We start from the raw sequence: 15,997 nt of genomic DNA, 5'->3' as shown, positions 1-15,997 counted from the left end.
TGTATCTTTTTTTTTTTTTTTTAAACCATCTGGGCTCTGAAGACACAATATGTGAAAGCACAAGGCAAAGATGAAAACAAGATACATCTGATTTTAAGATGACAGATGAAAAAAAAGGGCTTTTGTTATTTAAAAATATATATCTATGCAAGGTATTGATTACTCTCAATATAAGCTAACATTGCAACAGTATGATCATGAGCATAATTTTATGAAGTTTTAAATGGAGAAGGGCACCTGGAGAAGTAGCAGTTTACATATACTTAACTGAATTGCAAAATGAACATAAGCATAGAATTAAACTTTCAATCAGTGTAATTGCTTACCAATTTCAGCAGGTAGTTGCTTGATTTTGTTCTCTCGTATGCTAAGCATGGTGAGTTTTGACAAGTTTTTGATATCCTTTTCCACAGTAGTTATACGATTAAAGCGTAGGTAAAGAGTGGCGAGAGAGCTTAGCCTATACACCACCGAAGGGATTTCTCTAAGCTTGTTATGCCGCAGGTCAAGCATGCGCAGTTTCTTCAAGTTATCAAGAGAGTCAGGCAAACTGGTAAGTGAGTTTTCACTCAGGGCCAGTGTCATCAGGTTCACAAGACAGCCCACCTCTGCCGGTAGGGACTGCAGTTTGTTACTGTATAAATAAAGTTCTGTTAACTGCGTTAGCTCTTTGATAGCTGATGGAAGCATGTGTATAGACCTCTTGGACAAGTCCAAGCGCATTGAATTCTCTTCCCGGCATTTATTTAGCTCTTTAATCACTTCAGCATTGCTGGATTTTTTGCGGGTACCTGTGGCTGGATTAGGTCTTTTTATCGTATTGTCCACTGAAAAAGCTACCCCAGGCTGCGTGCTACTGGAGTCCTTCTTTCCATCTTTGGCATCTTTCCCTTTGGTCTTAGGCTCCTTTTCTTTGCTGTCTTTCCCAAATCCTCCAGAGGCTTTGGCCTCCTTCTCCCTTTCTTTTGACGATGGGACTTTTGGATCCTTCTCTTTACAGTCCTTTTCTTTTCCTAGATTACTACTCATGGTGACTCAACGTTTAGCAAGCACCACATGAAATCTGTTTCTGAAATTCACGAGAACAATTCACTGCTGAGGCGACAAGGATCCTTAAAACATGCAAGCATTGAACCAAGGGAGGAGCTTCAATAGGTGTGATACCCATTTGCTACATATTGGTTCTGAAGGCACTCTTTCCTAATCCTGGTATCAGGAGATTCAGATGTAGAGATTAGAAGGTCAAATGCTCCGTATTAGTATTTCTGTCACATAGAGAGAAGAGAAGCCAAAGTTAGTGTAAATATGAAACTTAACTTCCAGTTAAATGTTGAATGTTTCTACAACAAGCCTATGCACAACTAACTCAGGTTAATGATTTGTCCTTCTCTTCAAATGTCAATGAAAAACCCAGTGCTAAAACAAAAATACTACACATATTGCTCAGAAGACCCACTGTGGTAGAAGAGCTATACTAATTAGTATACATGAGGAAAAAAAAAATTACAATTCTTAAACATAACACTACCTTCAGTACTACGTTTGAGTCACCACCTTACGTTTTAGCTAGTTCTTAGCATAACACGTCATCAACATGAATATTCTCTCTCCACTCCAAGCCCAATCAGTTAATAAAGATCTGCTATAATTTTAAGTGCCTACCTCTTCAAACAAACCTGTACAGGCTTATTCTTTCAGCACAAAAGAGTCTCAATTCGATCTACAGTGAAATCTAATACGCTACTGTAACACAAACACTTCGCCTCGAGATCTCACATCTGACCAGCTCTGAAGCACAGGTTTCTGCTTTTAACGTGGAGCAGAACCTTGTCACCAACTTCACATGCTTTGAAGATGCAAACACGAGGATTTTTAAAATAAACCTATCAAAAAGTTAACTGAAAGCTCAGAAGAAATAATATATTATGCTTCAAGACAAGCAAAATTATGAAGGAATTTCTCATGAGAGTAGGATATAACGTATCTTTAGACAGTATCTTGAATTTTCCCCCTCAATGACTACAATGCAGCCTAGTAAGTGAACAGACATCTGAAACCTATAGAGCCCCATTTACATTTTTACAAAATCATCATGCATCTTACAGAAAGTAGCTTTGCTTCAGGTTTCAATTCAAAACACATGACATGCTCTAGAACTTCACAATTCTGAATACTCTGGAGAGGTTTTTAAATGTTATCTTTGCGGAAAAAAAAAAATGGTCAATCAATGGCAACAATAATTTCACGTCTCCATATTAGTCCACCTTTTAGCCTTGAATCAACCTTCCTTTGTTATGCAGCAGTCACTGATGAAGAAAGTTTGTATCTCAGAATTGTTTCCCCAGCCACCTGAGTTACATTAAAATACCCTTAAAACCTCCACAAGAGCTGTGTCACTGTCCTGGCATTCCATCTTCTGCACAAGTTCATAAAGCTCATAATCAAAACCAATTAAATAATATTTTGCATACTTAAGCCATCAGAAAGTACTAGAAATACAAACATTTTTTAGCAAAGCTCAAGTAACTATTTTTAATTACACAGTTATGCTACGTATGCTTGCTTTCAAGTATAAACACGTGCTTGGAGAACACAAAGGAGCACGCTTTGCTCAATATATTCGTTCTCATTAAAAAAAAAAAAGTAAAGAAATTCTATTTAAGGACAGTAAGAAGGGCAAGCCACTTTACCTCAGCTGCAAATCAAGCTGTTCAGTAACAAAGCTCAAAAGAGAACCTCCCCCAGGAGATGGCTTCCAGTCCTTCACCCTGATTAATTACTGCTGCAGTACCGCCAAGTGTGTGCTACAAACCCCATAATATCAAAAAAACCTACTGTCTCCAGTTACTGTGCTCTGGACAACTCTGTTGTAAAGGACCATGGCCATTTGCTAGCAGCAGCAAGCAACAACAGCTTTTAAATTGGAAATTGTCTCCAATGCAGAGCTCTCTAAGGCAACATGAGCCAGTTCCTTACTGCATCCTTAAGATTTCCACCCAGGATTACCAACCTCACTACATTATATTTTAAAACTTGTTCTCAGCACTGTATAATCTGCGTGCTTGTAGAACTCCAGCAATAGGAAATGTAATGACTCCAAATGCAAAAACACAGCTGACTAAAGGGTGGGAGCCTGAAATGCCTGACAACTTGTTTTCAGTATGAAAGGTAACACAAAGAATTGAGAACTAACACAGTTTCTAAATTCTGATAATACACAGAAAACTCAGCCATGCAGCAGTGCCAGACAGCTACTGCTCCACATCAAGCCCCTGAAGTGCAAAATACTCAAAGGGCTGCTGCTCTCATGAGCTTTCAGTTTAATCAAATTTAGGACCTGCCAAGAGATTTGTTTCATTTCTTATGTGCACTGCAGCTGAAGGAGGTTTTGAAAGAGCCTCAAAAAGGAAAGACGGCTGGAGATTAGTACTGCTGAAAGCAGCTTGGTAGTGCGAACACTCCAAATAATCTGCACGCATTTCACTGTCTTCGTTAGCAATTACTTTAATTGCACCTAAAAAAAGGGGGGGGGGGGGAATGTTCCCTGTTTCAATATGCCAGTTTAACATTTTATTTTCTGGTAAGGAACAAAATTTTTTTGCCTATACAAAAGGATAAAAAATTCAAATAATTTTCAAGTCATTCAGATCACCTGAAACATACAGAGAAAATTCAGAGCAATACAAAGGGTCGTGACCAGAGACTTCAACATCACCTCACAGTTAAAGATGTTAGGAGGCAGTCAACTTGCAGGCAAGCCACAGGCAGCCGTGGTTTTCTAACACACGGAAACTGGAGCCAAGCTCACAGCGCAGCAGGCCTTCAAAATATACTCCCTGCTCAGAGTGACAAAAGGCTAACAGTTAAATGTGCTGCACCTATGTCATTTTTATCTGTTTACTGAGGATTTTTGCCTGAGACTGCAAAATGTATTTAAAATAGTTTGAGAAGGTTTAGCCTCTTTCTTTCCAAATAAAGTAACTCTCTAATACCTAGAATGACTAACTAGCACTTAAAAGAAGAAAAAGCTTATGATGAAACCCTTACCAGATGAAACACAACAAAAGCCAATGCGGGGGGAATCACATCAAAGAAAATGCCTTGACTGGAACAGCCTCACCCATCCAGAGTCCGAGACACCCCTGAGACACCGGCATCTCCCCCTTCTCGCCCACCAGGGCTGGGATCACCAAGAGCAGAAGGTCCCACCACCCTGCAGAGTGGTGCTGCACAGCAGGTACCAGCCGGGTTTCACCCAGTTACTCCATGAAGCAGTAAACTCCTCTGCCACAAGGCAATGTTTGTGTCCTGGTGTTTCCCGTTACTCTTGACATCCCTGCAACCTGTCTTCCCCACTTTGCTTTATTTCAGGGAGAGAAAGTCCCAGCAAGTACAAGAGCCAGGGCAAAACTGTAATTCAGGAGACAACCCCTTCTCTTCTTAAAATCCTCTCAGTCACCATACATCAACTTCCACAAGTGAAAGATGTCCAAGCAAGAAGTCTTCCTAGCTAAATAATGCTGACTTATCCCCCGAATTGGCCAAATCTGTGAAAAAACTCTTCTAGGCTGTCCTGTAAGTACAGTATAGTGTTCTTGTATCATAACGCAGAGGCAGCACAGGACCTAAACAACTATATGAAACTCATCCTTCTAGTATTTTATAACTTTTAATGCTTGCCATTACAACCTATCTAAAATTATTTTTAACATATTTGCATGCAATATAAATGAGAATACATATTTGATGATGTATGCTTTCAGTTAGCAGGACTAAAATCTTGCCATTTCATACATTAATGACCAAGTTTTGAGACAGAACTCAACAGGGCAACTACGCTCAGAACTCCTTAATCCTACCAACACATACACAAATGAAATGCTTAACTTCACATAAGCAGCTCCACGGAACTTTTGTTTCTACTGCAGATCATTCAAGCTGATGGGGTTACTCCCATCAAGTTAAGCATGTATGTAAACTTTTGGAGGACATGGCCATAATTACATATACTACAGAGGAAGCTAAATATGTTTCAAAAGGTTATTCATATTTTTCAAGCCCTTTTGGTTAAAGGACAAGAGTCATCATCAATTCTGAACTACAGTCAAACAAGCATTCATTGTATCTCAAAAGGAGAGCTTCTTTTAGAGATATTTTTAGCAAAAGGAAATTCAGTGAAATTAGCCAGTTCTGCCAACTACTTCCATTTTCCAATGCTGTTCAAACTGACTTCCTGTCAATATTAATTGACATAAAAACATTTAACTATTATGTGCTAGAGAACTTGGAAAACTGAGTAAGACTCTTGCTTGGCACAGCATATGAAGGAAAGTAAAACTTCTAGAGAAGTTAAGGAAAATAATCTGTTCCCTGTTCTGAATATTATTTTTTTAAAAGTAAAATATTTGTAAATAGCTATAAATAACCAGCATCAGAGTTTTGATTCACTCCTCCTGATGTCTGGTGAACATAATCCAGATGTACTTATTTTTTTCTGTCAACTGTAACTGACAAAACTTCAGAAACACAAACAACTTCAGCCTAAACTGTATCACCTTCCTTAGCTGCCTGAAAAACACACCAACCTTGTATATTTTACTGATTTTTTTTAATATGTACAAGTAATTGAAAAGATATTTCAGTTACCCTGAACAACAGAACCCAAAACTTTTATGCAATAAATGTTTTATAAAAAATGTGGTAACGTAGGAACAATCATGTCCGCGATTCTAGGAATAACACTAAACTAAACATCTGCAACTTGGTAATATAAATACTGATGCTTCCTGGTCATTTTCTAATAAAATATGAGGCTTGAAATAAGGGATTTCACCCCACTGCTATTCAAAGAAGGCTGTAAAAGACTTGTAAAGTACATTCTCTCCTACCAACTACTGCAGAGCAACTTTACGACCTAAAAAAAAAAAATCCACTGCCAATATTACTTGCCAGCTTAGTAAAGACTTCCCCCCAATTACATCTTTTAATTTTGATTTTACGTTAATAAACTCTCAAGCAGGCGACTGGCACCAGGGCTGAACTGGTGCCAGGATGGCGGGGTGACCAAACCCCAGGTGCAGGAGGAAGCCAGCCAGCAGAAATAGCCAAAGCTCACCTCACTGACGGCACCGAGTTCCCACTGCAAGTATCGCTGCTCCCACCCCAGAGCGGTGGGACCCTTCCAGAAGAGGCCATCCCCACATGAGTTACTCTCAGCAATCCCTCAGTTCTCAGAGGATGCGTTACATGTCTTGTGACTTGCAAGTATATGAAAGTTTCCTGTACGTTCACAGAGCCGCTTTGAAGAAGAAATCATTACTTAAAATAAAATGTTCTTCCACTGCTGAAATATTTCCCTCTCAAGTGATGAGGCCAACCAAGAGCAGTCCTTTCTGCCAAAGGAAAATCATCATGGCACATCATCTTACAAAATGTCACTTTACAACTTCAGTTAAATACTTACTGGTTCCTGTTCTGTGTTTCAGTAGACAAAACAGGCACTTCAAATCATAAACATTTCTAATATTCTGAGCATGTGGTATCTAAGGCATCATTTTCACTAAAGCCTAATACAGTACACTCAAATAAAACAGAATTTTAATTCTTCCGTAATGTAGCAGGAAACCTATAGGCCTGCATTTGAAAGGAAAATTCTTTACTGTGTATAATTTTGTATCATGGAATAGGAATGATTTTTCTCTTCATTCTGTGTTTGTACTAAACTTAACTCAAAGGGCACACACCATGCCTAGGGCTTTTCAACCCAAATAACAGAATATGATCATTCTGAGTATTAAACACGTCGAAGAAAAAAAGGAATCAGCTCGTACTTGATGCTCCAGAGTAAGAAGACAATGATTCCACTACATAATAAAAAAGTTTTGAGATCACAATTCTGATCTAGGAAATTCTGATTAGTCAGACATAAGTAGCTTTTAACAAGAAGGCAGAGTTCAAATGCTATCTAGTAATTGCAGCAACACCTGTTCACAAACAAACAACAAACTGAAAAAAAAAATCTACCTTCTTAGAAGTATTTACCTTTTGCTTAGAATAGCATGGGATATATCAAAAACATTTCCTATTCCAGTACACCACAAACATGAACACATCAATAAGCAATGGATGAAATTTAAAGTTTAGCCCAAGCGGCTACAATGACTTTCCATTCTCAATACCACATATGCAAAAAAAGATGGTTACTACTTTCATTTCAAAACCCAAATAGCTTAAGCCAACGAGTCACTTGCAAACAAAGCACATTCTCTCCTACAATTTACTAGCTTCAAACATCTGACCTACAGAGTTTTCATCTGCGTAAGTGCATTTGAGCTTCTGCCGCTGCAGCCACCACAGACCAGCTGGGAGCAAACTGCTGAATCAGTCACCAGGCGGTTGCACAGCTCCTCTAAACACAAAACCTCATTCAGAGGTATGGAAACAGCACGGGAACAACCAGCCATCGCACCGCCATAGATCAAAAATGCCACCTAATCTATTTGGACAAAAGTAGTGCTCCTGAAATATGCCAGCTAGACACTTTCTCTTCTTTGGGAAGAAAACTCCTTTATTTCAGCATACAGGATGGTCAACGGCAGCAGCATAATACTGTAATGGTTCTTAGTGCCAGCTGTGATGGCTGGCTTGTTCAACAGAGAAGGCTGGCCATTAAATTCATCTCAGTCCTGTAAATGAACGGCCAGCAGATGGTACATAGTTTACAGACTACCCATCTAGCCTGATTTCAATATATCTGGATGTGACCCCACTTTCCCCCCTAATCCCCTGTCACACTGAGAGAACAGCTTCTTGCCTCCCTGCCTCCACAGCCTGAGCCTGTGGAGCTGGGTAAGTGAGGAGGCCTGGACCCTCACAGCCCACTAAGCCCTTAAGGATATCCTCATCTGCCAAAGGACTGCAGCCAAGACCGTTCCCTGCCTGCTTGCTGCTTCCACGGCTGCAGAACAGCTGAGCATAACCCAATCTCGCATCCGAGCAAAACCTGGAGGTCGAGGGAACGACTGAACAAACATCAGACCAAGGGGGCAACAACTAGACCGTTTTTGAAGGCTTGCTTACGCTTTACTTGTGGTTTCTTAAATCTGCAGACACATCTGTAACTGTAGGCACCTAATTACAAATCTACGTGCAATTAAAGCTGAAGTTACTATAAACAAGCAAATCAGTTTCAAGAGGCGTTTGGAGGTTCATCACTTCGTGCTTGCAGAACCAGGCATATCTCCCTGGACGTCCCATCCCGGCTTCCGACACAACCGTGCCCTTCCATGGCAAACGCACGGGCACACGGACGTTACTGCCAGTTTCAAAGCTTTCAAATCCATCTCTTCATTCACTGGTCACCAGATTTGCTGCTCTCTGGAAGTACTTCATTGCACTAAATGCCAGGTCACATACCAAAGTCCAGATCTATCATGACAAAAAGGCTCCACACTAGCAGACAGAAAGTCACCTACGCCTTAAGTTCCTAGGGGGTAGAAATAATCTTTTGTGCCCTGCCTTTGAACTCATCTAGCAAGTACAAAAATATACATACTGTGATTCATTCTATGCACTCCAACATTATTTTTCTGAAGCATTTTCTCTTTTTCTCCTTTACAGGAAAAAAACCCACTAGTTTTTGGCCAAGTTATAAAATACCTTTTCATGTTTTTGTAGAAATAGACCCTAAGAGCAAGTACAAAGAATTGTGCTAACTCCATGCGGCAGCTTATTTTAATATGTAAAAAGATACTTTCTGCATGTGTGGCCCCCCAGCATGTACCTTTTGGGCTGCATGTCTCCGTTTCCACGGTAACTTGTATCAGCAGGCTGTATAATCCTGCATAATACATGAAATTTGAAAATGGTAACTTGCTAGATGAAACAAATTTCCCGGTCTTAGTACAGGTTCTAATAACTACATATGCCTAAAAAAAGGTTATTCTAAATGGACATACTACTCTAGGAAAATCCAGTTATCTCATTTTTGTGACTATACAAATTCTGCGTCTATAGTAGCATACAACCTTCCATAAAAGCAAGTGCTCCCAATCTACCCAGTACCCTCCTCTGAATAAAGATTACCCTGCTGTAGCAAAAACTTCACTATTACCACTATGCAGCACCCAGGCGCTACCATTCAGATCCCTCAACAGTTCCTATAAACAAAGGAAGCAGCCTGCCACACACAGCTTTGTTACAAATTTGATAGCAAATGGCATTGGTCTCACCAAAGGTGATGATGCAAACTTTATACCAGCATCAAGTATTTTTCTTTCTTTCATCATTTCCTCTGAGCAATAAAAACAACATTTCAAAACAAAACCAACCGAACAGGAGACAAAACAAGACTGATGGGCAGGAGAGAAAGTAAACACACAACGCAACAACCGAGTAATATATTATCTATTAATTATCTATATTTTCAACAACTTATGTTGATCCTACAGAAATTGGGACAAACCACATGCTAAATCCCATCTCAGCTAAATAAAACATTGCTCTATTACTGTCTAGAGTAGCATCCTACCCTGGCTCCTATCAGCAACACAGAATTGTCTAGCAAAAAAGCAAAAATATTGTTTATTGTAGCATTTTTCTTTGTTTCTTTGCCTCTGAATTTGATGCAGTAAGTTTGCTCATCTTCTTCAACATGCTTTTATATAATAATTACGACTGTTTCACGAAGTTCAGTGCTGGATGACTCTCAGTCCCTTGAATTTTCTGACCATAATTAGTGACTGTGTAAGTCACAAGATCCCTTTGCAGAGGGTTACTATGCTAGGAAAAAAGCCTATCTAAAAATCAGCTTAAAATGTGCTTTTAACACAATTCTGAACATGAAGAGGAGTGATGACTCTTAACCTTCTATGTTCTAGCAGACAAAGCCACAATAACTACATATGGCAGCTCGGCACTGCACAATATCTGGCCCCTGTTCAATTTTTTTCTATCTAAGATTATATGCAGTTCTCGATCTTCAGCTAAGACGAAAAAAGCTTGGATATATTTGTTTTATTGAACACCTAGTTTAAATGTAACTAATGTATAGAAAAGGATATATGTAATAACATTTACTTTCCAACTAACATACATGAGCTTGGAAGACGTACAAGTGTCTGGTAAAGTCCAAAAAAATACATATTTACCCACAAGTTTCCAATTATAAATCTCCTCACTTTTAGACATCGTTAACATATTTTGCATTTGACCTGCTCTCAGAAAATATCTTCTTGAACAGAACAGCATTCTTCACATAGAAAAGATAACAACCGTAATCGGAATCAAATTTACTCCAATTTAAGTGTACATTTCCGCTTCATTACAACTAAATTAAATAAAAAGAAAATTTATTTGAAAACCGCACAATGATCAGCTAGAGTTGTTTTCTTCAGGATGGCATATTTTTCCAAAAGTTTACATCATATCTTTAAGTATTACAAGAAACCAAATCAAATTTATAATATTCTGAATGAAAAATCAAAAAGAGCTACACATCTTCCCCCATTACTGCTTAACCAATGTTTTTCCAGTGAGTTTTTTTGTTTGGTTTTGTAATCTGAGCCTTTCAGATAAATGCATTTTACCTGGTGAAAGCAAACTGATTCCGGCCAAGTTAGTATATAGACAGAACAAGAGTACAAAGAAACTGTTACGTTTCGAATGACTGGATGTAAGTTAAAATACTCTCATCTCTTTTTTCCCTGCAAACATCTGCCTAAACATGATGTGATGGACCACTTCTGCCCTCCGAGTATTCTTATTCAGACGCAAGAACTACAAACTGCCAAAGAGAAATGGTATTTTTCCTGTATTAGGTGTGTCCACTCCAGCTAGATTCTCATTATTTACTGCTATATTTCTAAGGTTAATTGCGTTCTGCCTACCCAGATTCTCCCTGCAGTTGCAACTGGATTTTGCATTATTCCCTCCCTGTCCTTACCCTCTTGTGCTGCATTACTGCACATTGTTAAATAGCTTCCATGTTCCAATGGACAGACCCTGTCCTGCACTGCTGCTTGAAATAATGCTCAACCATAGCTGGAGAAGCCAAAGCAACTTAGAAATACCTTGGGGAACTTTGTAAATTAATGGCACCATAGAAATGTAGGCTCATTATACACCCTGATACGGTGATGAAGAATAAAATTGCTCCCAAGCCTTTTTCAAAGCTTTCAACTGTTTTCCCCCATGAGCAAAACAGAATTAAACATAATGACAGAAAGCAGTGAAATACTATTTAAGCAAATAGATGCATATTATAGGTGATTCAGGTAGCCCTGTATACAGCTATATACAGCCAATGCTCTGTGGCAAAGGCTTCTTCAATCACATTGAATTTCTTTAGACTTCACCCCTCAAAGCTGATGTTTACCAGGAGCTGCCTGCCAGTCTTTCGGCTTTTTTGGGTTGTTTTGGGGTTGGGGAGGGTGCCCTGAGGGGACATGAGAACCGAGGGAAAAGGTACAATAATTTATTTGGTTCAGCTGTTTATAAGACTGACAGCTGGTAAAAAGCACGTTGCTCTGTTCATGTCGAAGGTAATCTTAACACTGATTTCATAACAACTATGACATTTTTGGTTTAGATTAGGGACTTGGAAATCTATTAAGATGTCTGGTGCCACAGTGAATTTCACCACATATTCACTCCTGGCCACTCTGAAACCTCTAATAAGAAAACTGCGAGGAATTCCTCCAGCAACAAAGAGCTGAGTATTTCATAAACCCTGTGCCTGTTTCACGTCCTCGACTCCTACACGCCAACTTCTTTTGATATAAGGCATTCCCACTGAGCAAGTCAAATGCACAGTGGCTGAACAGGCCTTTCCTATCCAGCTGAGACACCCTCCTACAGTCCTCCCCACCTTCCGTGGGGTCACAGTGGCCATGCAGAGGAGAAAAGCTCCTGCCGGGAGCACAGGCGAGCTCAGAAATACGGGGAAGGGAGAAACAGGCAGGAGCTGGAACAAGAACAGGGACGGGAGGCCGGTGGGCATGGGTGGCGGGCAAGAAGCAGCTGGTAAGAAACTCCACATAAGAAAATATCACAGATATAAAAATACTGAGACAGTAATCAGTCAACAAAACACCACTCCTGCTCCTACACACTGCATGGAGAAGGGGTTTTAAGGAAGGCAAAAGTATGTAGCAATTGGAAATGTATTAAACACCTTCTGGTCACCTAAAGCACTAGAAGCCATCTCATTCACACCTGTCTAATTTTGACTGCTTTGTATTGCAAACTTAATTTTCATAACTTCTTGGAGTATTTTTATTTAGTTTTTACATGGGTTTTTCCCACCCCCCCAATCAACATTTAATGCATTAGCATTACAAAAAACCCAAGAATGGTAACATTTTAATTTCTTGCAAGTTCATCCACATTCTTAAAGATTCCAGCGATGATCCCACAGATTTCTTTCCCAGGATAGAAAACTGAAACATTCACAGAAGAGAAAGCAAGCTCTGTTCACCTTTCTATGAAGAACCATGTAAAGTCCAGATCTGCCATGAACACTCCTCATGCTCACTCCTGCTGTCAAGGAGCCTTACCCACACAACACCTTAAGCCCCAGCCTGACACCCAAAAGACTCCAAATGGCACTGAATATTATTCTGCTCATAACTAGGAGCCTGATTAAAAGATTATTTCACATATACTAACAATTCTGGAAGATGCATGATAAATCGGGTGTCTTCACAGGAACAAGATGTTTTCCTTCAAAAGAAAAAAAAGAAAAAAGAAAACCACTATGATCCCTTCCAAACAGATTCTTCGAAATCTGTTCAGATGAGGCATCCTTTTTTTCCCCCCCCTAAAAAATCAAAAGGTCTTCAATGACATTTTTACTGGAAATAGTGAAAAACATGATTTTTGCTTGCCAAAAATCAACTGGATGATATACTCTTTAGCACACTTGAAAGGCTTGTGTATTGTAAAAGTAGAAAGTAGCAGCAATGTTAATCTGAAAGTCATGGAAAAAATTTAGACACGCAAACTGAATTAAACAACACTGTACAAATACGATGCAATAATAAGCCTTTTACCTCACCACTTCCTAATAAATTAAATAAGATAATGAAAATCTGATAAAAACAATGAAAAAGCAGGATAGCTTAGAGCTACATGAAAGTTCATACCACTACCCTAGCAAAATAAAAAAAAAAATTGTAGCGTATGCCGATTTCTAATTAATGACATTCTTGCACCTTATTGCCTCTTTTAGACAAAAAACAGATGTCATTTCTAAATGTCTAAGTAACTCGGCAAGGAATCATCTGATCTGTTTGTGAACATTTAATAGTTATAAGACAAATGACTAAGAAAAATAAAACCTTTACACTGGCTCAGGCACAGCATAGTGCCTCAGCAGACCTGCTGGTCTCCAGCTACTTGTACCTTGGAAAATCCGTATGTATTAAATAAATGGACCAGAAGATTGCACTAGATGGTGTGAGCTGAGAACAGGTAATTCACTGCATTCAGATTGCCCACATCTGCTCCTCTCTGAGCTGCACAGACGCGAGGGCTGCTCTCAGCTCCCTGCAGAGCATCCCTGTACCATACCCGACCTCCGCTGCACAGCTCACCAAAGTGATGGAGTCTGGATTTTTGCTTTGATGCACAAGGCAGGAGATGGGTGTTTCAACCACCTAGGTGACATTCACATGAGTAGTACAGGTTGAAGTAATCCAGATTAAAAGAGAATTAGCCCTTTTCAAAACAAGTGTAATCCAAAAAGTATTAGACATATGCAGAAAGCACTCAGAAAAGGTATACAGACTCATGAACCAACTAGAAGGACCGAACAAATTTTAGTATGACAACATGCTCCAGAACAATATGTTCAAAATCAGGGTACTATATTTATATACAAACAGCATGAGGATACAAGGAGAATATCCGAGGAAGTGAGAAAAGAGCTCCTGAACAGAAGGAAAAAGAAGCAACCGAAACACTGGAGAGGTACCTGGACCTCTAAAAATAAATAAATAAAAATTAGGTTAACAAGGAAGTTAGTTAATTAATTTTAACAAATACTTGCTACCTATTTGTTCCTTTTTTACTCAAACATTCTCAAAATAGTGGGAAGGGAAGAAAAACCACAGAGTGACACTTCCAATGAAAACAGAAAGGATCATAAAGAGAACAGGTACAGGTAAAAAAAGAGATGACAACCACCAGCATTTACCTGAAGTGAGACAGGAATACTGGGTACAGACTGCAAGGAACTATAAATATAGGAATAACGACCAAAGAGCAGTAGCAGACAGACAGGCAGGACAGCAGAACTAGAGAAGACTTGGGGAGTAGGACCTGAACTGGTGTGTCCCCTGCAACGGGGCATGGCCAAGGCTGCCTTCTCAGCATATGCTCCCTTTGCAGCAAGGCGCAACATGCCAGTGCTGTATTCCTCCATCCTGTCCCAAGCCTTTCTCCATCCCTCCCTTTGCTGCAAGGCAAGAAACAGACAAATTACACCTTTATTGCTATGCAGGGCTGAAGGTTTAGCATGTGTCTGATGAAACCTTCTCCTCCCTACCAGCCTCCAGCTCCTGTGGTTCTTGGACATAAGGTTGTACAAACAAGGGCAGCTTCTCTCCCCCCACCAGTTCCTCCTTCCTCCCCTTCTCCGACAATAATTCTTCAAACAGAAGGTAGAAAAGAAGTTGCAATCTGAAGAGCTGAATGTCGCTTGTCTGTATCACACAAATTCCTACCAAAGCAAAAGCTTCATAATTCTTCCATGGACAGTAACATAACTGGTCTGACAATTGTCACTGTTGGCTTAGTATTAAAGTATAATTAAATGCTATAAACATATGTTTTAAATTTCTTTTTTAAAAAATGAAGATAGACATAAAATAACTTTATATTAAATCAGCATCCTATGGGGATCAAATTCAGACATGATGCAAACAAGGAAATTTTAATTTAAAATTATTCTTGCTTGCTAAGGCTAAATTTGATCTGTGGTTGTGAGGACTACCAGTTGGAAGCATGACTGAGAGAAAGAGGTTTTAATCACAGCCTCTGTTGTTTGACACATTGTGCGCGGTCCTCGAACTCCTAAATTCCTCATGTCAGATCTGTGCAGATGATACTATTTCACTGCTCACTTCTCTCACAACCAACCTCTAGCTTATGTTACAAAGCAAATAACATTACCACTAAATCCAGGCCAGATGAACCCTGGCATAGTCAGGCTCATTACTGCAGGCTACATTCAGCATACTTGATCTTATGCAGTACCACCTCTTTCGTACTTCTAGCATTTATTAATAAACTATCATTTTAATTCAAGAGCTCTTCATGTCTCCCCAGAAAAAGGTGATAGCTTCAAGGGATGCTTTTCCGGGTCCACTTCCTCGCTTATATTTACAATCACACCATAATCTGCTAGAAAATTGCCTATCCCCTCCATCCTTTGGCCATGGTACTAGTATGTCTAGATGAGGCTACAAAGTGTCATCTAAGAAAAAGTTCAGTGCTTGAAGTCTTTGTTGCCCAAACAGCCCTTCCACCCCTCCTTCTGAAAAAGGAAGCAAATCATTGCCCTGTAAGGCACTTCTAGCCTGCAGACTGCTACCAAGCTATGCTGCCCTGCATGCTCCAACATAACATTCATGCTTGCATATACAATATATGAAGCTTCTAATAAAGATACAAAAAGCTTGAAGGTTAAATAGAAACAAAAATCTCTAGAATACAACAGAACTTACTGACATTCACCAGTTAGTAGATGATATTTTTCCATGGAAAGCAAGACAAAGACATGCAAGATATCCATAAAAATAACTTCAGCAGAAATGAAACCAAAAAACTCTGTTTTAAAACTAAACTTAAAAGGCTTGGGGTTTGTTTAAAAACAAGCCTTACAGAGTTCATGTGACCATAAATCAGACTTTGGATATCTGCACATGGCACCACAAATGCAGTATTTTCAATGTCTGGGAGAGACCAGAAAAAGCAAGAAGGAAATGGCCATTTCACT

At 39.4% G+C, this 15,997-nt stretch overlaps 1 protein-coding gene across 4 annotated transcripts in view; it reads right to left on the bottom strand.

Annotated features, from left to right (window-relative positions):
- Nucleotides 1–15,997, bottom strand: part of SHOC2 (SHOC2 leucine rich repeat scaffold protein) — a 70,559-nt gene that overhangs the window by 41,702 nt on the left and 12,860 nt on the right. For all 4 annotated transcript variants that reach the window (XM_075026374.1, XM_075026377.1, XM_075026373.1 and 1 more), the window contains exon 2: nt 327–1,265. In XM_075026374.1, the coding sequence (XP_074882475.1) occupies nt 327–1,029 (703 nt within the window). In that variant the 5' untranslated portion in view covers nt 1,030–1,265. The remainder of the gene's footprint in view (nt 1–326; nt 1,266–15,997) is intronic.

The sequence above is a fragment of the Buteo buteo genome, chromosome 4 (assembly GCF_964188355.1).
Source record: "Buteo buteo chromosome 4, bButBut1.hap1.1, whole genome shotgun sequence".
Taxonomy (NCBI): domain Eukaryota; kingdom Metazoa; phylum Chordata; class Aves; order Accipitriformes; family Accipitridae; genus Buteo; species Buteo buteo.
Note: the sequence above shows the minus strand (reverse complement) of the source record. Positions and strands in the feature narration are given on the sequence as shown.